This window comes from Agelaius tricolor, unplaced genomic scaffold, assembly GCF_023055355.1.
Source record: "Agelaius tricolor isolate 1412-34295 unplaced genomic scaffold, bAgeTri1.0.p SCAF_4, whole genome shotgun sequence".
Taxonomy (NCBI): domain Eukaryota; kingdom Metazoa; phylum Chordata; class Aves; order Passeriformes; family Icteridae; genus Agelaius; species Agelaius tricolor.
In genome coordinates this window covers 8757331-8777359 of record NW_027269264.1, presented here as the reverse complement: position 1 = coordinate 8777359, position 20029 = coordinate 8757331, and the positions used below count along the sequence as shown (strand labels likewise).

Genomic DNA, 20029 nt, shown 5'->3' with positions numbered 1-20029 from the left:
CATGTTGGAAGAGAACTTTAAGTAATCATCAAGTCCACTATCCACCCAGCATTATCACTGTAACCATTGAACCACACCACCAGCACCAGATCCAGACATGTCTTGGACACCTCCAGGGAAGGTGACTTCACCATCAGGGACACCTATTCCAATGTCTGACCACCCTGACGGTGACAATATTTTTTCCTAATATCTAATCTGAATCTCCCATGTCTCAGATTTAGGTTATTTCCTCTTGTCCTCTCACTGCAGGCACGGCAGGAGACTCTCCTTTCAGAGAGTTCTAGAGAGCAATAGGGTCAGCCCTGAGCCTCCTCTTCTGGACACTAAACAACCCCAGCTCCTCGAAAGATGTGTTTTCTACATCTTCCACTTGTGTAAAGAGGTCCCGTGCCCTCGTGTGGCTGCACTTTTACTGGGGCCTCGCTCTCTCCGAGCCACCCCCCACCGTACATTCCCAGCTCCTCCATCTCGAGGCTGCGGCGCGGGGCCGGCAGGGGGCGCTGCGCCCGAGTCCCGCCGGAAGCGGCGCTGCCGCGGCGGCGCGCGGCGTGCGCGCGGCGCGGCCATGCCGGGCAGGAAGTCTTCCAAGGAGAAGAAGCGGCGCCGCTCACGTTCCTGCTGCCCGGAGGGAGCCCCGGGGCCGGACGGCAGCGACAGGAAGCGGCGGAGCACCGAGTCCAGCCACGGTGCCCTGGAGGTAGCGCGGGCGGAGTCGCGGGGTCTGGCCGGTGCCGTGCCGCCTCTGCCTTCCCGGGCGCGTCCCGGTCCCTCCTGGCGGCAGAGGCCTGGCCGCGGTCCCTGCCGCGGCTGGCTGCGGGAAGCGCCGGGCTCAGTCGCGCTGGTGGGAGGGCGGCGCGAAGACGGGCAGCCCAGGCACAGGCAGCGGCAGGGGCCGGCCGAGCCCGGGCGCGCATCCCGGGAACGGCGGTCTGTGCATCCCAGGCGTGAGGGATGTGGCGTACAAGCTCGGGTAGCACCCGAGTGGTTCTCACACTTCTGGCCTTCGAGTCTTCTCAAGGATGTGTTGGTGTGCAAAAATTGATTGTGGCATGCACGCCTAAGTAAATTCTGAGGCTGACAAAGTATATTTCTGGCTGGTGGTTTGGTTTTGGGTTTTTTTTTTTTTTTTTGTTTGTTTGGGTTTTTTTTGTTTGTTTGGGTTTTGGTTTTGTTTGGGTTTTTGTTTGTTTTAATTAGTTTTTTTATTCTAGTGGTCCTCCGCTGATGTATGGAGGATGCACTTTCTAATACGAATCCCATTTTGATTCTGTGAAGACTCTGCCAGACAGGGAATTGTATGCCAATCTTAGCCGGGTAGCTGTAAATGATGAGCTTTCTGATTTAACTGCTCAGCTAATCAGATGGATTTCTTCTGCATTAAAGCATGCTTTCATGTGTAAGCACCAGCTAAGTATTTGCAGATAGTATTTCCCAGTTAATATTTAGGAGTAGTTTTCACTTCATGGAGGTCTACAAAATTTTCCCAGCACAATAATGTTCTCAGTAATAAAATACGTAACTTCCGTAATGCAGTTACCTTGCAATATGAAACACTGGAATTTGAGAAGTCCACGTTAAGATCTACCTTGCATTAATGAAGGGAAAATTATTGCAAGCACAGGTGAAGCTGTAATTTTCTGTCGTCTCTAATTCACTAGAAGATGTGCCTTCTTTGATTTTAGGAAACAAAATGCAATGTACTCTCTGGAGAAAAAGTGGAAGAAGCTGAACAACCCAGTGATATAGAGGAAGGAGGATTAGATCTCACTGTGTCACTCAAACCTGTCAGTTTCTACATTGGGGACAAAAAGGAAATGCTTCAACAGTGTTTCTGTGTCATAGGGGAGAAGAAACTACAGAAGATGCTGCCTGATACTTTAAAGGTACTGAAATACACTGACCATTTATGTATTTACCATGATCCTGAATGCTTGTGTAACAAAAAAATACTTCTCTCTCAAGCCTAGTGCATTTACATTTTAAAAACTGTCTGTATATTTCTCAGCTAAAGAAGTTTCTATGAAGTCAAGTACGCTTCTTAAGTAGTCTCCCAGTCATGTGTCTGGAAGTGAGACTTTTTAAAGATTTGCTGTTGTTATTCCAGGTTACTCCTTTTGCTACTGCTCTATCATTTCTAAACTTCAAGTTTAGCTTTAGACTGTCCCCCTCTACTGGTTGGTTAAATGGAAAAGGATTTTCATGGTTATGAGGAGTAAATACAGTAGTTGTTCACTAACTAATATGCTGATTTGTAAAAAAAAATACTGATTTCTGCTTGTGGCAGCTGATTTTATTTGTATGGTATTAAAGCAATGTCTGAGATAAGAAAATAAAGCCCATTCTTCATAAACAGCTTCTGAAGCTGTAACTCCTATGGACTAAAGGTGGAGTTTTACTGGCTTGGATCATATGCTTTTTGACTCTTGTGAACAATAGGACTTAAAATAAATTAGGTTAGCAGCCTGTACAGAAGAAGAGGCTGCAAGTGAAATGTCATCTGTGTAATGCTTGTTAGTAGTTGTAAATTTTTTATCTCAATTTTTTATCTTAATGAGTTGTATTATCAATAATATAAGTGAGACAGGACTTCATTTTAAACACATGGCAAATTGCACATAGGCTCATCCATTTTTCATCTCTGGCAGAAGAAGAACTTGAGAATCTGGAAGGAAAGACATTACTGAGTTTGTAGGGAAATTGCCCTCATAGTGTAGAACCAAACTTAAAATATGACTGAGTATTACAACCTGTTTATCAGCTCCTAATTTTGGTACTTGTACATGGTATCAGAGCTCATTTGAAAATGGGAAATTCCCGAATGTCACCAAGAGGTATGAGATTTGAAGGTAACTGGAATACCAGTAAAATCTGTGGCAATGTATGGGATGTACCAAGCATGAGAAATGAATCGCAGTTTACATACTTTCTTTATTTTCTGTGTTGTGATATGCATCTGTTGGTGTGTTGTCAATACATTATTTTCTCCAGTTTTTGAACTTGCATTCAACAGTTGCCTCTGATCTTTGTAAGCTTAATTACATAACCCAGCTTCCCCCCAGTGATGGGGGAAAAAACTAGGAATAACCAGGTGTGCAATTGTTTGCTGTTCCATGCTTCACAGATATGATCTGGTGTTTCTGGTGCTCAGTGTTGTAGCTGCAGTAAAGACTCCAAGCCCTAGGTCAGGTAACTGATAGAGTGTATATTGCTTAATTTTTCAGGTGAAAGCCACACGTATGCTATTTCTTGTCATAACTGAAACACCTGGTTTTCTACAGCAGTTGCATCAATGCAGATCAGAATATGGGAGAGGCTTTAATCCAAGTTAAATCTTCATTACATCTTTAATTGCTGTCTTCTCAAAAAGTTTTAGTAGCTTGTGGTTTGTCTTATCTGTCTTCTTAGAACTGTTCCATGGATGAAATCAAAAGACTTTGCATGGAGCAGTTGGAGCTGTTATCTGAAAAAAAACTGTTGAAGATACTTGAAGGTATGAATGAAACTTTAAGACTCCACTGTATACCAGAAAATAGTCTGCCTCAACCGAATTTGCACTCTTTTTAGCAACTTAAATATATATATGTATATATACAGACACACACTAGTAAGTATATTTTAGTGTGTACATAATCGCTCAGTTCCACCAAGACACACCGTTCTTGTACTTTGGTTAAGGATATGACATTCCAGCTTTTCACAGCTTTATTAAACTCGCACTTGATATTTAAGGAATACAGAACTTATTTGTAAACATATTGCTGTCTTGTCAATGAAGAAAAGCTCTTCAAGTCTGAGTGCTCCAGAGTATCTTGCTGTTAATTCTGTACTTTATTTTTAGCACCCACAGTATTGTACTAATCAGAGTAGCTAATCAGATTTTTTGTAATCCAGTATAAATGTATGTGAAGCCAACAGAAGACTCCCAGATAAGGGTTTTGGTTTTGACTAAGTCTAATTTTAGAACTTCTGCTTTAATTGGGAAAAATCCTCTTCTGCTGATTGTTATAGAGTTAATAATTAAAAGTAAACCTAAGTATGTAGTATTAATTATATCACTTTCCTAAATTTTCATGTTTGAAACTGTGTATATCTAGGCAAGATTGGAGCTGATTCTGATACTGACGAGGAGGCAGATGGAGGAGACAAGACTGGAGGTGATTCAGTCAGTCAGTGAGTAAAAGATACAACACTTAAACTTAATTTAAGGAGACTGAACAATTCAGAGATTTTTCATGAGAAATGATCAAATATATGATTGAAAGACCCAGTTGCTATATCCTTAATTAATTACTCTAGTTGAATGACAATGAAGTGTGGCTACTAGCAAGCCCTAAACTTACAGACATGATTTTGTCACTTTGTGACTTCAAGTGTGTCTTGAGCACATAACTGGGTTCATAGTGGCATAGTACCTATCAGCCGAGTTATGGTAATTAAACTTTCATACTTGTGTCCGGCAACAAAAGTGGTGTGATTTAGGTTGTCTTTGTGTGAGCTAAAGCAGTAAACCCCTCCCACTTAGGTCAGTGAATTGTTTAAGGGTACTTTCAGTTCAACTGAGATTTATCCCTTCTCTTTCAACTTTTCATTCTGGTCCTTCATTCCTGCCGCAATTGAAGAAGCACTTACACTCACCTGTTCAATGCACTCTGTATAAGGAGTGCTACAGAATGTAGAGTTTCAAGAACAGAGGCTTCTGGTCTCTTGCTCTTATCTTGGCATCTGGCAGTTTTGTAAAAGACAGCACTTCTTAACCTTTTCTTAAAATGCTTCTCTGTTTTTTAAAGACCATTTCTTTGTCAGGAGTTCACCTGTTTGATAGTTTCTATGGAAGTAGTGAAGGGGAAAGGAAAGTTACTAGTTATCAGGCACAATGCATCAAATTTAGTGAGGCTAACTTGTTTCTAGAAAGCTAATAAGCTTTTATGTTTTCAACACTGACCTGATTACAGTTGGTCCACAGATTCAGGACACACTTAATAAACCTCTGAGACAGTACAAGACAATGCACCAGAGATGCATTTAAATAAGAACAAATGGATGGAAAATGTAGTAACACCAATTCAACTTTCACATTCTGGTCAGTATTTTTCTTTAGCAGGGACCTAGTTTCTGATCCCAGCTTTTATTCAGAACAAGCTATGAAGTTATCACCAAATTTTCTTTGATGACTTCTCATCATACAAATATACTAGAAAATGGAGTGAATACAAAGTTAGGTTTCGTTCTTTTCCTTGTGATACAGTTTTAATACCCTTTGACACTGTTTCTTCTAAGATTCCATTTGGAGCCCATTGTTAATGTATCCTGCTGTGCTATTTGTTGCCTATGTGATCTGTGAATGGGGTCGTCAGTTTCAAAACCTAGTTTTCTTATTTTGGACATTGCCCTCTGCTGGCTGTTTGGAAAAGCAGATAGAAAAATTAAAAAACTACTAGATACACTAAATATTGGGTTTCTTTATGTAGTGTAGTGGTCTCTATGTGGAATAGTCTCTGTAAAGTGATTGATAATTTGTCAGTGAAGTTCTAAATAGAATGAGAAGACAGACTTGCTGGCTAAATAAGCCATAAAAAATACCCAAGTTTTTTGATTCCCTTATATGTCGTTTTGGGTTTTTGTTTAAGGCCTAACTCACAAGCTATTTACTATTGCAAAATATGCAAAATATGTTAAATGTTCTTTATCTCCAAGATGTATGGCAGGAGTAGTGCTGCTGGATTTCAGTAAGGTTGTTCTGTGTCTTCAAGATGTTTCAAAGCTACTGTTGAGACATGAATTTATGATCCTTTGATATAGTAGACTGTGTAAATTCTTTCTTATATAGAAATTATTTGAGCTGGTAAAAATCTAAAAAGAGGAAATTAATTAATAAAACTATCAAATAAGAAAAATCAGAATTTACCATTTTTTAGCTAGTGGATATCAATGACATTTACCCTATTTTCCTATGCCAGTTAGGAAGGTTTCAGTAACTGACAGTAAATCAAGAAGAAATTGTGTTTCAAAAAGGTAAAAGAAACTGAGAGATGTTGTTCACAGTTGTAGAGCAAATTGCTTCCTGGGACAAACAGTGGTTGAGGTGCCCCTTGTTCTTGTATCTGTATCCTGATAGTTCAGGGTTTCAGACCCCTCCAAGCTGGGCAGGAAGTTTTAGGAATTGGGGATTTTCTTCTCCCTTTCAAAAATAGCATTCTGCATCAGTGGGTGCTATCTGAGAACCTTGGCTCCACGGTTCAGCTGTGTGGTAGCATTAACAAAAAGAAAACAAAACAGAAAAGCTGTTTGGATGATAGAAAAATAAAGGGATAGGAGAAAATGAGGAGAATTAAGGCTTTATGTTAATCTTGAAGTTCAGTGCTCAGTAAGTAGACCAATATGATGCTTTTACAATGGTAAACAGTCACAAGCACTTTTTACTAAGTAGTCTAATCTTTGGGCCTTGGGTCAGCTTCTTTATAACCTGTGTGTAAATAATTATAAATGCAAGTTTTCAAAACTTCAGAAAAATGTGTTTCAGCAACAAGTTAGCCACTACAAAGGCTTAAGGTGCATATGTGAAGAAATATTGAAAACTGCATTGCTAAGACAAGCAAGCATTGTTTGTAATCATTAATTATACTTCTAATCTGGATTTAAGTAGGTAAGTTTGTTTGCCTTGGGAATAGAAAAGACTTTCCATAACAAAAAAGACAGTTTCTCTATTTTTTATAATCACTGTTAGTTCTTCCTAGGTAATCTTCATTGCATATATGAAGATTGGCTTTCATATAAATTATTTCTTTTTCCTGCATTCTATTATAACTTATTTGTTTAAAGTCTGACTTGTATTAGTTTTTACATTCAAATGTGAATGTGGAAAGGGAAAATTGAGTAGCAAGTTGTACGCTAATCAAAAGTGTTTTAACTGATTGGAAACATCCCTTTGTTTCTTTCATTATTGTCCTTTGAAAAAAATAAATTCAACAAATATACCTTTAGCCATCTGCATATATCAGCTGAAATTCACAAAGCTTGAACCAATACATCTAGAGAAATTTTAAATTAAATAAGCAAATGACTCTCAGTCTCAAAAGAGCTGTTTCCTGTCTGTACCAGCTAAAAGTAGCAGGAATTTAGGGAAGTTTCTCTAGTTACCGGAAATTTGCAAAGTTCAGGTCTTTATGTGAAGCTTTTAGATGGTATTGCATCTAATTGTAAATTGGATCTTCCTTTTTTGGTTTTTGCACATATCCTCATTCTGTTACTAGAAGTGGAAATCCTGAGGCTTTTCTTGAATTTCAACTATGTAAATGCTTCACATGCTTACATTAGCATGTAAAACATTTGCTCTTTTATTTTATCACCAGCTTATTCTGTGTGAAGCATTAGAAATCCTGCAATAACCATGCAGAAGAATTGAAGAAGCAGGGCGTATATTTGGCAGTAACTGGAACATGCTGTTGCAATAGATAAATTTTGTTATTTGTCAGCTCTGTATAGGTTTTTGAATATGCAGTTCTCAGATTTTTCTTTCTGTTTCTGTGTTACTCTCTGAAATGGAATACTGTTAAAACAAGAGAATTACTGTATATGAAGCTTCCAAATAAACATCAGATATTTAATTGACAGGAGTCAGATAATGTCTTGCAAAAACCAAGTAGGTATTCTTCATCTCGTTCAAGAAGTGTTAGCATGTTTTTGAGCTGTTTCTTTTCTTTTACCTGAATTGACTCTTCAAATATCCTCCAGCAGAACAAGTGAAATTAAGTTACATGCTGTGTTAGTAAAACATTAAAAGAACAAACATTCTAGTGTCATTATAATGATCAATGTTCATACGGGTCTGAGTAAATGATCTTCTGCCTTCAATATCTTATTGGGCTTATTTTTTTCACTGAGTGAAAATTTGCAGTTTAATATTTGCTCTTTCAAGAATTTATAGGCATATTACTACTTTGCAGTCAAAAGTGTAGTTTTTGCTTGTTTTCTTTTGGAAATGTTAGCAGTTAAAAGTTTTGTCTTGTTTTGATGTGTTGTGCTCCTGGTTGCTGGGTGTTCACAAGCATGCAATTACCATCTGATATTTACCCCTGTAAGACAATTTGGTTATTTTCAGCATTTGGAATCACTGGAACAACCAGCTACATGAGTCACTGAACAGATACATCAGCATTTGGCTAATTTGCCCCACTGCCTTCTGTACTTGTGGTGTCCTCAAACATCACCTGTAACAGGACTGATGGACTTTGCATAGTTCATTAAACTATTTGATTAACACCTGTCTTTTGAGATACCTTTCTTCAGAAACACTATTTTGTAAGAACTTTTTTCCCTTTTGTTTTTTCAACTTGCTACTTAATGCTTGTTAATTATTTTGGTTCTCATTTGTCATTGAAAACTGTCCTTGGAACAAAAATTTGCAGGAATTTTTCAAGGACTTGGGTCTTCTAGAAATGGGTTTTAGGCCTCGAACTGAGTGCAAAGGCAAATTTTAATTCAGGAAGGTACATCATGTCAAAAATAACAGAGGTCCCAATCTCAAGTCTCACTGGAGATTTAGGTGAATAATACTTTTCCTTCTGGTCTCCAACCCCAGTGACCACTGAAACCTGGTATCCCTGCCACCAGTATTGGAGAGCTACTGTCAATCCTTAGGCATCTGCTTCTCTGCCAGTACTCCTTTTCCTAACCTTTGCTGTGTTTTTACCCCACTTTGCAAAATCTACTGGAATTGGGTACCAAATCACCTTCATACCAAGATGCTTTGAGAGCTGTACAAATTCCTGTTGCAAATTGTGTACAGAAACCATTTGTGTGAGCCCAGTTAGGGATTATGCTAGTGTGGCGCATGACAACATGAAATGCATGCTCTGCATAAAATAAGGTAAATTTAAATTTACAACATTTGTTTTCAGCAAATTGTCAGCAAATTGTAGCTGTAGTTAGCTTCTTTCTGCTGAAAATATCATACTGTGAAAATGTTGTTCTGTTTAAAATAATAAATTAAAAGTGCTGAGTTTATTGCTTGGAAGATTGACTTGGAACTTAACTGTCATCTTGAGGGAGAAATATAAAGGCTGGGCAAAAGGGAGACACTCTAAATTACTATTGTCACTTACCAGCACAGCATGAAAAAAGAGAGTATTAAGTGTTTATAAGGTCCCTTAATTTTAAAATAACGTATCTTCTGCTCCCGTTGTTTGAAGACCCCCCTTTCTAACATGTATACCACAGTACAGATAATTAGGGAAAAAATGTTTTTCACTAGCAAACACATAAAACAAGGCTAACAAGTTAAAAGCCAAACTTAAAATGCATTTGTTGAGCCAGTAGATGGTGCAAAATGCTTGCCTACAAAGCAAAGTCATGAAGGTTCTGCAGCAATGCAGTCCAATCCAATCAATTCTGAGAGAGTAAAACATGCTGTAAAAGCACTTCCGTGTCGTAAAAATTCTTTTGCTGACAGTAGGTAGTCTCTAAAGGAATATGGGTTTCCTGTAATTATTGTTAAAGTCAAAGCATCAGGAAGAAACTTTACAAGTTTCAGTGTGTGGTTTCTTTTAAAGTTGGTAGTTTCTTTTTATACGGCTGTTAAAATGGTTATGGATAATTTCACAGCCAATGTTTGAACTATAGTGGTCACTTTGTTTTCTCTGAAAGAGATGATTCCAGTTCCTCATCAGACATCAAGGTGATACCAGAATTCTGAAATCTACTGTCTGAATACTACTGGTGCAAGATCAGGCTTTTAAAAATGACACTTTGCTGTCCACTTTGCAGACATAACTACTGAGTTCTGAATGATGAAGTATGTGTGTGAAAGAGGATTAGACAGGAGCAGCCAAAGCTGCTTCTGCTCTTAGTGATGATCAGGGTATATCACAACCTAATTTTGGTCAAGAGTTAAGTAACTAGATACAACAAATTGTTAGGAGTTGCTTTAAAAAAAAGCCAAAAACCAAGTGGTTCCATCCACATCTGCTGACCAGTAGCTGGTCTGAAATCCACATCTCTCCCTGGCTGCTGGCACAGAAGCCCACAAGGTTTGTATCCTTGTTCCTGTTGCTTCTCAGACTTCCTTGTGCATGCAGGCCTCTCTGATGGCAGGTGTAGGCCTGTGATTGTCCCTAGTAGCTGATGCTGTTCATCTCTGCGGTATCTAGTGCTCTATTATCGTCCCTCAATTTGCCTACTTGCAGAACCTAGTCTATTTTTGGAATTTTGTCTCTGATTTTATCTGTTTGATACCTTAGTCCCAGATCTTGCATCCTGCTTCTTGTCTAGATAGCTTGAGGTGCTAGTGAATTACAATCATCTACTTACAGCTGCATGACACTGAAAATCCTGGAGAAGGTGTATATTTTTCATTCTGTCTGATTTCTGGCAGCACAGTCCTGTAGGCCCATCTGACCTATGGTCCTCTTTGCAGTTGCTGGTTGCAGTTGCTTACACGTGTGTAGGCATATTTTGATTATTCTCATCTCGTTTGGAAAAGGAGTTAGTGTAGTCATGTGACTCAATAAATAGGCAGAACAGCCTGGTGTTCACATCGTTTGCTAGGCAATTGTATTGACCTGCTTATTGTCCTTAATGAGTTATTGCATGATACTTTACACAATTATGTTCCAATGGCTAAAAAAAGTGGGGGAAAAAAGGAGAGTCTGTTGATGTAGCCTTTGCCACTTCATTAAAGGAAATAGAAATGAAAATAACTGTCTCTCCTCTCAGACCATGATTTCTAGAAACACTATGGTGTTCCTCCTCCTGATAAAACCATTGGGCATATGGGAAAAAATGCAGCTTGTAAAACACAAGGAAAATAGATCTGTGTTCACTTTCAGGAAAGCTGTAAAGGCCATTATTGAGAAACAAGTTATTAGTCATCATATTTACATCTGTGACACCAGAATACTGCTTCCTTTTTATAGTGTTGTTAAGTTCCCATGGCCAGGAGAGCTGCATTGATTCCATATTAATACAGATGAAGCCAATGACACACTAACTCCAGTTTAGAATTTGGCAATTCTGTTGTCAAAATGCTCACTGGATGTGGCAACTGAACTCTTCCTGTGATTCTGGATTGTTCTACCTGTGCCCTTCCTGAATGTTTTCACAGTTTGTGTAACTAGGATGTGTGAAGTACATGAAGGACATTAACCTTTCACTGAAATGTCTCTTCCTTACACTTGTGTAAGAGTTGAAACCCTACACATCAGGGGTAGAAGTCTTTAAGTAGGAGAAATTGAGAAATGCGGGTACTGAATACACTGTAATAGCTGAGCTGTAAATACTTTTGTTTTAAAAAGTATCCCTTTGTGAAACAAGAAGATTCTGGTTTAGAAGAGGTTAGTGATGGTCTGATGATAATTTCATTAAAATAATTTTTTACTTTCAAAATAAGACAGTAAATAGTATTTGAGTGCAGCAGAAATTATTGTTTTCCCAAACAATTTAATTATGTGACAATTTATTTTGAATTTTACAGAAAAGCTCCTAATATGAGGAGCTTTTCCTTTATAACTGCTCAGCTGTGGTTCCTCAGTTATAACCATTGAGGATTGTTAGTCTAAAAGGCAAGGATGCAGTGGAAATAATTGCACAAGGCAAAACAAAAAAAGTTTATTTTCAAGTACTCACATTAGCTCTCTGTATTCCTTCTGCCCTTATTCCTACTGTAGCTGGCTTATTGGCTTACCACCTGATAATTTTTTAGTTTCTAAAAATGTTCTGTTAAATTTTAAATTATGGTGATTAAAATGTGTTCTTAATTGTTTCCAGACAGGACAACAGTATAGACTCAACTTCTTCTCTGAGAGAAGACAGCAAGCTGGAAGGTCAGGAGTCAAAGCAAGGTATGTTGTTGAGAAAGCTGAAATTTTGTGTTCTCGATGTTGGCCAGTGACTAATTCCAGGTAGCTGACAGCTGTCTTGTGAACAGAGAATGAATATACATTGGGAAAGAGTATTTTGTTTTGTGTACTTTCTCTTCTTAGATGCAAAAACATAGCTTGTGAGACATTCAAGTACTACAGTGATTGGCAGGATAGAAAATGCAAAGGCTCATAAGTTATTGGTGCACATTTGTACTTTTTGCACAAGAAAACAGTGCTTTTAGCCTGCAGTAGTATTTGTTCCATTCCAGTCATTAAATCAGCACATATAACAATTGCCAATATTAGTTTGTGCATGAAGCACTAGAACTAGAGGTGTTTCTGTCTCAGTCTGTTTATTTTCATTTTGACTGGCTCTAAGCAGAAAGATCAGAAGTAGCTTTTCCAGTCAAAGAATGTTGAAAATTCTTCTAAGCTACATTTCTTTTCTGCAAAGATCTAACTTTATTTGCTTCTTGCAGCTACTATTTCACAATTCAGAATGTTGTCTGAAAGATGTCTCTTGGAATGACTTTTGAAACATGTTTCTTTTTTGAATTAGTTAGTGGGAAGAGTCAAATGGGAAAGAGTCATACATAATAAAAGCACCAAAACTCTTAGGTGTGAGTTGCTATGACTGTGGATAATCCTTTAAATGTTGCTTGTTGTACTATTGGACGAACCTTAGAACTGACAGATTTCCTGCAGATTTCTTCCGCTTCTGTGTTATCAAAAGGAATTGATGGTTACTGCAAGTGATATCATTGTTGTTTTTTATGACTTAATCACCCAGAGCATCATGATTGCTTTGGGCTAAAACAGTGGCTCCTCTCAAAATGTTAGCTTTTAAGAACTTTTGAGAGTATTGTATAGATTAGAAAGTGTAACTCCAGTCATTCTCTCCACTTTTGCTTATTCTCTCATGCTCTCTTCTTTTTCCCACAGCCTGAGAAGCTGTGGGAAAAAGAAGAGAGAATGAGAGAATAAGCATAAGTGGATAAAATTAAAATTTAAAAATGAAATTAGTGTGCTGAAATTAATGTTGCAACTGTAGATGAAGAAAAAGTAAAAGTTACCAGAATGAAAAATATAATGAGTAATGCCAGCCATGATCCTTATTACTGTAAAAACACAGGAGCAAAAGAGGGAAATAAAGCCTGTTAGCTCATTAAACATCTGTAGGCCAAAAAGCCTGAATGAACACTGAATTCCACAGTTTTGGAGGTTCCAATTTCTAAATAGAACCCAAGGTTGTTCTGCCCAGCTTCTCTGGGATAGACATGAATGACTTAATATTTTGTTCCTTCTTAATGTGTCAATTGATTCCAAAAGGAATCCTGTGGTGGGCTGACGCAGTAGGCACCTACCCACCCCTGAGTCGCTTGTCCCCAGTGGAATAAAGGTGACAGTCAGCAAAACAAAATGAGGACAACTTATGAGTCAATATAAAGACTCTTCAATAAGTGAAGCAAGAGCTGTACATTGAAACAAAGCAAAAATCATAGGCTTAGTTACAAGTTCCCATTGGCAGCCAGATCTTTAGCCACTTCCTGGAAAGCAGAGACTCAGCATGCATGACAGTTACTTGGGAAGATGTCAGTGCTGTATGGTGGAGCATATCCCTTAGGTCAGTTTGGCTCAGCTGTCCTGGCTCTGCATCCTCTCAGTCTCCCAGTTTACTCTCTGTGGGGTCAGAGTGAGAAACAGAGAATGCCCTGAGGCTGTTCAAGCACTCTTCAGCAGTAGCCAAACTTGTCTGTTGTCAACATGCTTCAGAAACAAATCCAGAAGCAGCATCATGCACTCTGCTGTGAAGAAAATTAACTCCGTCCCAGCCAGACTCTGTACAGGTCAGTTTGACTTTGGTAGTATAATAGGATGGTCAGGCTCAGATGTTAAGTTTCAGGCTTTGAACTGTGATCCAGTAATGCAGCTGATTTTTTGATCCATGGTAATGCTCCTTGGTTGGCCAGCATGTTAGGTAAACACTGACTGATACTGTGAAGAAAGACAGTTTCTTAATCCTGTTGTTTCCCATTCTGATCTTTCTCCATAAATTGTGGCTTGCAAGGTAAAGTTAAAAAGATACTGTTCAAAGATGACTAAATGGTAGGGGAAGTAGGGGAAACTGCATATGAAAATGAAATATTAATCTTGAAAATCTTGAGGTTTCTGTCACAGTAGGAACAGGCCAAGACTACTTAGGATCAAAGAAGGCCTTTGTATGTTCATCTCATTAGTAGTTTTCATACACACTGCTGTGAGGAGAATTTTTGGAGCCTTGTTTATTTTTTAGGTTTTCAGATTTTATTATTTCAAAATTGTGATTTATCTTGCTTTAAACAAAAGGTGAAAAGTGATCTATAAACTTCTTTTGTATGTCTTAACATCTATTTTCATGAGCTGAATTTGCTTTCCTGTTAGCTTTCTTTGGAATTTTTGAGGTGCCACATACCTTAGCTGTGTGAGTGCATTCTCAGGGTGAGTGTGCAGAATTCTTAAATCTGAACTTAAATGCTGTGATGATCACAGCCTGGTACAGAGTGATCATGAGTGAGTAACTGAAATGTGTCCTATAATACAAAAAAATTTCAATGCTGAACCAACAAAACGCTAATGTTTTAAAATATTACTATTGTTCATAAAACAATTCTGAGCTGTTTTGATCTTCTTTTCCTCCCTCCTTTTATTTTTTTAAGTAGAGAAATTGCATTTATAGCTTTTGAAGTAGTCAGTATTGATTTTTTTCCCCACACCCTCAGGATGGGAGGAATGTTGTAAACACCCAGAAAAATAGATCTTCCTGAGGTTTTTGAGCACTTTTCATGTATTAATACCAAGTGCATACAGCTACCATAAAGCATTTAAAATGTTTTAAAAAAAATAACATTTTTCTAAAATAGTTTTTTCCCTGTGCAAGTGATAAAAATAGTATTACCAAAAGTCATAATTTAATAATAAAAACTTAAAAGTAATAACTTAATTATAAAGTCTGTGTAATCAGTAACTTTATTATCATCTGACTACACAGTATTCATTTTAAGCTGGAACCAATCCTGCTCTTAATTTCCACATTTACAAAAGATGTTGAAAGAGTGTGAACTTCTGAGGCCAGTGTGTCAAAAGCAAGTCTTGCTGCAGCCAAACTGGGAGAATGGTTAGTTAGGTTCTGTTAGAGCTTTGCTTTTATTTTACTGAGCTGCCTGTTTTAATTATGTTTTTAAAAATACACTCCAACTTTCAGCCACAATTAAAAATATAAGTCTTAAATTTCTCCATTTTTTTTTATATGGAGTTAAATGCATCTGGAGGACTAATGATAAATGCTGAGTAGTTGTACTATGAGTTTCTATTAATTTTTAGTCTTGCATCTCACTAAAGTCCCACACCTCTTAAAATACATAACATAGTTGAGTGTAATTTTTGAAGTTGCGTTCTGAAAATTAGGTTTACTTAAGAGATAAACAAAAATCAGTTTTGCACTGCAAAAGTTTTGTTTAATATAAAATTTTTGACAATTTAATTAGGAAAATAGGTAATGTAACTTCACAGGAGGGAATAAATTTTTCCGGTATTGCTGTATTGCTATACTGCATGTTCTTTTATAATTGCCTAAAGATGCATTAAAACTTGTATAAATTACCTTTAAAAGTTGAAGGAGACAAAGAAGAGGAATTGATTATCATATAGATTTTTTTTCTAGATTTTTTTCACTCTCTTAATTTGCAGAGTAACACTTTAAGCAGAAGTTATTTTGTAAGTTGAGGTAAAAGAATTCTGTTAGTCAACTCTGTGATAATTATGTTTGTGTTACAGGCAAGGGAGAAGATAGTGATGTCCTCAGCATAAACGCAGATGCATATGATAGTGACATAGAAGGCCCATGCAATGAAGAAGATGGTCCAGATGTGCAAGAGAGCACTGTCAGAAGTGGAGCTGGCCAGATAGATGACCTTCAGAAGGACATTGAGAAGAGTGTGAATGAGATTCTGGGGCTGGCAGAATCCAGCCCGAAGGAGCCCAAAGCAGCAACCTTAGCTGTTCCTTCATCAGAAGATGTTCAGCCATCAGCACAACAGCTGGAACTTCTTGAACTCGAGATGAGGGCCAGAGCTATTAAGGCTCTGATGAAAGCTGGTGATGTAAAGAAACATCCATGAGACTGTTCAGATTTCATTTTCACTATTTGTTTTGAAGAAGGTGATGTCTGTTCTCTTCAGTGCTATGTTTGGGTTGGGTGTGACATTCCTCATTCAGACTGTATCGTGTATCCTGACCTGTGGTTCAGTGGTGCTGTTGCCTTTAGTGTGCTGCTTCCATGACATGCACAAACAGTGGTTGATGCTTCCCTGAGATGAGGTGTCCTTGTGCTGGGTCACTTCCTCAGGGAGTCACACCACATATGGAGCTGTACCAGGTACCTGGTGCCTTCCAGAAAGGTTGTTGTAGAAACATAGAATCATTGAATGGTTAGGGTAGGAAGAGATTTGAGACTGCTTAATTCTTCTTGGGGCCCATCTCATCATAATGTAGGTATTCTAATTACATTGTGATGCTTTGTGTAAAAGTATTTTCAGTTTTTAAAATTTTAATTCCTAAAGGGAAGGATTTTTACCTTTCAAATAAACAGTTGAACATGTTATTTTCAGAGTTATGAAAGTGCCTGAAAGAGACAGAGATTATTACACTGCCATGTAGTTTTGTCACTTTCCTCCCCTCTTATCTTTTGTATTATAACTGAAGAAAACAGAGTTTCTTCCTAACTGGAAAGCTTTCCTTTTGAATATTTGGCATAATATTTAACAAATCAAACAGTTCAGAAGACCTTGAGCTTTTAACATTCAATTGATGTAGTCATTTCATGTCCCCTGAAAGTAGGAAAATCCACTTAATTTCAGTATGCTTTTTTAGAAAAGGCATTTAATTTATTTATGACATTTTAAAATATAAATTCTATTTTTGTCCATTTCAGGGTATTCCTTTATAAATAAATTGAATTTCAGAATTAATTTTCATGTTATAATATCTTACAACAATTATTTCAATTTTTTTACAACTAGTGCTCGTTAAAATATTTGTATGTTTGTTTACAAATTCAGACATCAATTTTTTTCTTTAAAGGTATGAAGTTTACAACTGTACTGTTTGTTAAGTAAAATAATGTATTATGTATTTTTGTTCGTGAGTTTTCCTTGGTTGTTACTTAGAAAGCCAGTTACATGCTTTGCAACAGTAGCAGACAAAATTTCCCCTACTATTGTGTAATATTACTGCAGACTTTAGTCTATTCAGATATTATGTCTTGAATTCTTTGAAGGTTTATAATTTTCTTTTTATTCTTTCATTTTATCCCTTTTCTTCCTTCTCTTTATTCTCTTTCTTTTTAAACCCCTTTCTGTAGCAAGCTTTCTGTATATTTCTTAAGTATGATTGATTTCCTCTATGACCAACATTATTGTAAAATGTTAGTGCAGTGTAAATTTGATAATAAACTAAAACCTTCATTAAATACAGCTGATAAAATAACAGTGTGCTTCTACTAAGTGATGTCAGTGACCTGGGTAAAGTGCACCTGACTCTAGTGTTATCCACATTGTCAACGTTTTTTCTGTTATTTTGTAGCAAATGGAGATTGTTAGTGAAAATATACACACAATTCAAAAGGTAACTTTACTCTCTCAAAATCTGTGGGTGTTGTCTTTGGTCAGTTCCATTTAGGTGTTTGGTGAACTTGTGTTTTATTTGAGTCTGGAGAAACTAAAGAAGTAATCAGAGAAGGACAGCTGGCAGAACTTAGATGTGCTGTCTTCTCTTTTACAAAGTCATAGACTGGTGGAGCTGTGTTAGATTTCAAAGATACATTTCAGTGCTGCTGTACTTATGTCATTAAGGCACCAAGTACCTCACCTTGCCTGCTGTGCAAGTGCAAGTCTTGCTTGCAAGGGCATTTCCTGCATCACCAGAAGAAGCCACACATATGAAATTTATTCAGTGATGTTGGAAAACAACATATTTCAGTTGTTTAGCAACACAAAAATACTGGTGGAAGTAATGATAAACTAGAATGTAATTGCCTTCTACCGACTACTTTGTGGAGGTGTATGGTATTTATTTTTCTACTGGTTTCCCAGGTCACCCTTAAAAGTTTGTTATATAGCATGTTGAAAGGCTGTTATTTCAAGCTACACTACACGTTAAAGTTAGCTAATGCTAACTTTAACGTGTAGTGTGACAGAGGTGAATCAGGTTTACTATGCATATGGCAGAGAAGGTTTGTAATTACAGCCTAATTAAATTCGAAATTGAAAGATGAGAAGTATTCCAAGAAAATTCAATTAAGCTGTTTACAAAAAATAAAAAAGAATCATATGAGATACTTAATGTGATTGGTTACACAAGTGCTAATTCATTTTTAGGATATTGTACTGTTGCTGCCTAGGTTAAAAACAGATCAGTTAAATTACACGTGTTCTTGCATTGATTTGTATCACTGAAGAGATAAAAAAATCCAGTGTATTTGAAATGTTTATTATACAGCTGTTTTGTTTTTCACTTTTAAATATGTCTGTGGTCTTTACTTGAAAAATAAATTTATTATTTCATTTGGAAGGAGAGGCAATTTGTATGTAAAATATATTGAATTATTTATGAAACGTTAAAATAGTGTTACTGGGTTTTGATCAACCATTTTGTCAGGAAACAGATATTAAACACTGGGTGTTAGCCAGCCTGAAAAATATCCTTTGAGGAGGAGGAGGGTTAACTGTGTACTAGATGAATAAAAAGATTAATGACTCTCCCTCAGAGAATCAAAAGTATTTATCTCTGTTTGGAGGCTTTGCTGTTATGGTGATTTCATAGAGAACAATAAATTGATTTCAAGATGCCAGTTTTGAGAAGCAAATCCCAAATATTTCCACAGAATAGAATTAGTTCCCCTTGTAACACACTTTTCAATATAGTATTTGCTCTCAAAAATATTTTGCCCAGGAGAATTTATTTTAAGCTGTGTTATAAAATATGTTCCTTGCTGTTTGAAATTAGTGTAATTGTTGATTGTAGTAAATGAAATTTTGATCACTGATAACAACAGGTTATTTCTAAGTGTATTTGAAAAAACATGGAGTCAGATAATGTGTGTAGGTAATATAAGATGCTGCTGTTCTAACTGGGTACTGTTGAGATGCCAGATGAAACATGAGCAGTTCAGCGCTGCATTGTGAATCTTGCCAAAGGAGTCAGCTGGGTAGCACTTTACTGTGGACTTGTCTGTATTTAAAGGAGCACAGTTTCAAAAACAGCAGCCACCTCGGGGAAACCTTGCAGTGGGACAAAATGTACAGAGTCAGAGCTTTAAAGCTGGTAAATGGGTGCTTGGTTGTCACTATTTACTTTTTAAATAATGTTTATAAAAGCAGTTACTGTAACTAAAGATGCTTTTTTTCCTTCTGTGGCTAAAGCATTCTCTAAAAACATCAGCTGAAGAAAGACTTTACGCACATGAGTGCATAGTAGGTTTTTATATGGCATTTTATGCACTTATCTTAAAATTATAACCACTGATTTTGCTTTATGAGATCACTGACACTGGTAAATATACCCTTTTCACAGAAGATAATTGAAGATGAATTGTGAAATAAGCCCTTTAGTCAGGAAGGGAGATGAGGTGGTTAATTGATCCAGAAACATAAGAACAGCATAACTTTAGGAGCATAGGCACCAAATTAAAAATTGATTATAAAGTCCTGCAATTTAGTTCCAGTAGTATAAACATTCATGTTTATTGCTAATCAATCTGCAATGTACATAGAGAAGAAAAAAAGTTTGTTCACCTTATCTGTGGCCAAATATAGATGTTAAAATACTTTACTTTTTGGGGGAGGGGCTGAAATCTCATGTTTCTTGGCTCTTTTTTAGCTTTAATATTGAAATATGCAAACAAAATACATAAAAGGAGGAGAAAAATTACTGCTTGTAGGAAGGGCTAGCCACATATCCCTTAATCAACCTGACTCTGTGGTCAGGTAAGGAAAGATCGCAAAAATTTAAATCTAGATATTACATATTTATTGCATTATACAGCCCAATAATAGCAAGTAAAGAAACCTCTAACCAAATATAAACAGAGAATGGAACATGTTCTTTTGTTCATTCATTGCATCATCATTTTTTTA

At 37.0% G+C, this 20029-nt stretch overlaps 1 protein-coding gene across 1 annotated transcript; it reads left to right on the top strand.

Moving 5' to 3' along the window:
• The first annotated feature begins 215 nt into the window (after window positions 1-215).
• On the top strand, window positions 216-18469 carry CAAP1 (caspase activity and apoptosis inhibitor 1). Its single transcript, XM_071424515.1, has 6 exons — window positions 216-700; window positions 1686-1886; window positions 3409-3493; window positions 4098-4173; window positions 11764-11837; window positions 15672-18469. Exons 1-6 carry the CDS (start codon window positions 569-571, stop codon window positions 16013-16015), a joined length of 912 nt encoding a protein of 303 aa, XP_071280616.1. The 5' UTR covers window positions 216-568; the 3' UTR covers window positions 16016-18469.
• The last annotated feature ends 1560 nt before the right edge of the window (window positions 18470-20029 follow it).

What these genes read in the sequence shown, in the direction of transcription:
- CAAP1 (XM_071424515.1), top strand. Translation starts at nt 569, where the DNA reads ATGCCGGGCAGGAAGTCTTCCAAGGAGAAGAAGCGGCGCCGCTCACGT. An exon ending in TGCTGCCTGATACTTTAAAG is followed by an intron (nt 1,887 to 3,408) that starts GTACTGAAATAC and finishes CTGTCTTCTTAG; the next exon opens with AACTGTTCCATGGATGAAAT. An exon ending in AGGTCAGGAGTCAAAGCAAG is followed by an intron (nt 11,838 to 15,671) that starts GTATGTTGTTGA and finishes TTTGTGTTACAG; the next exon opens with GCAAGGGAGAAGATAGTGAT.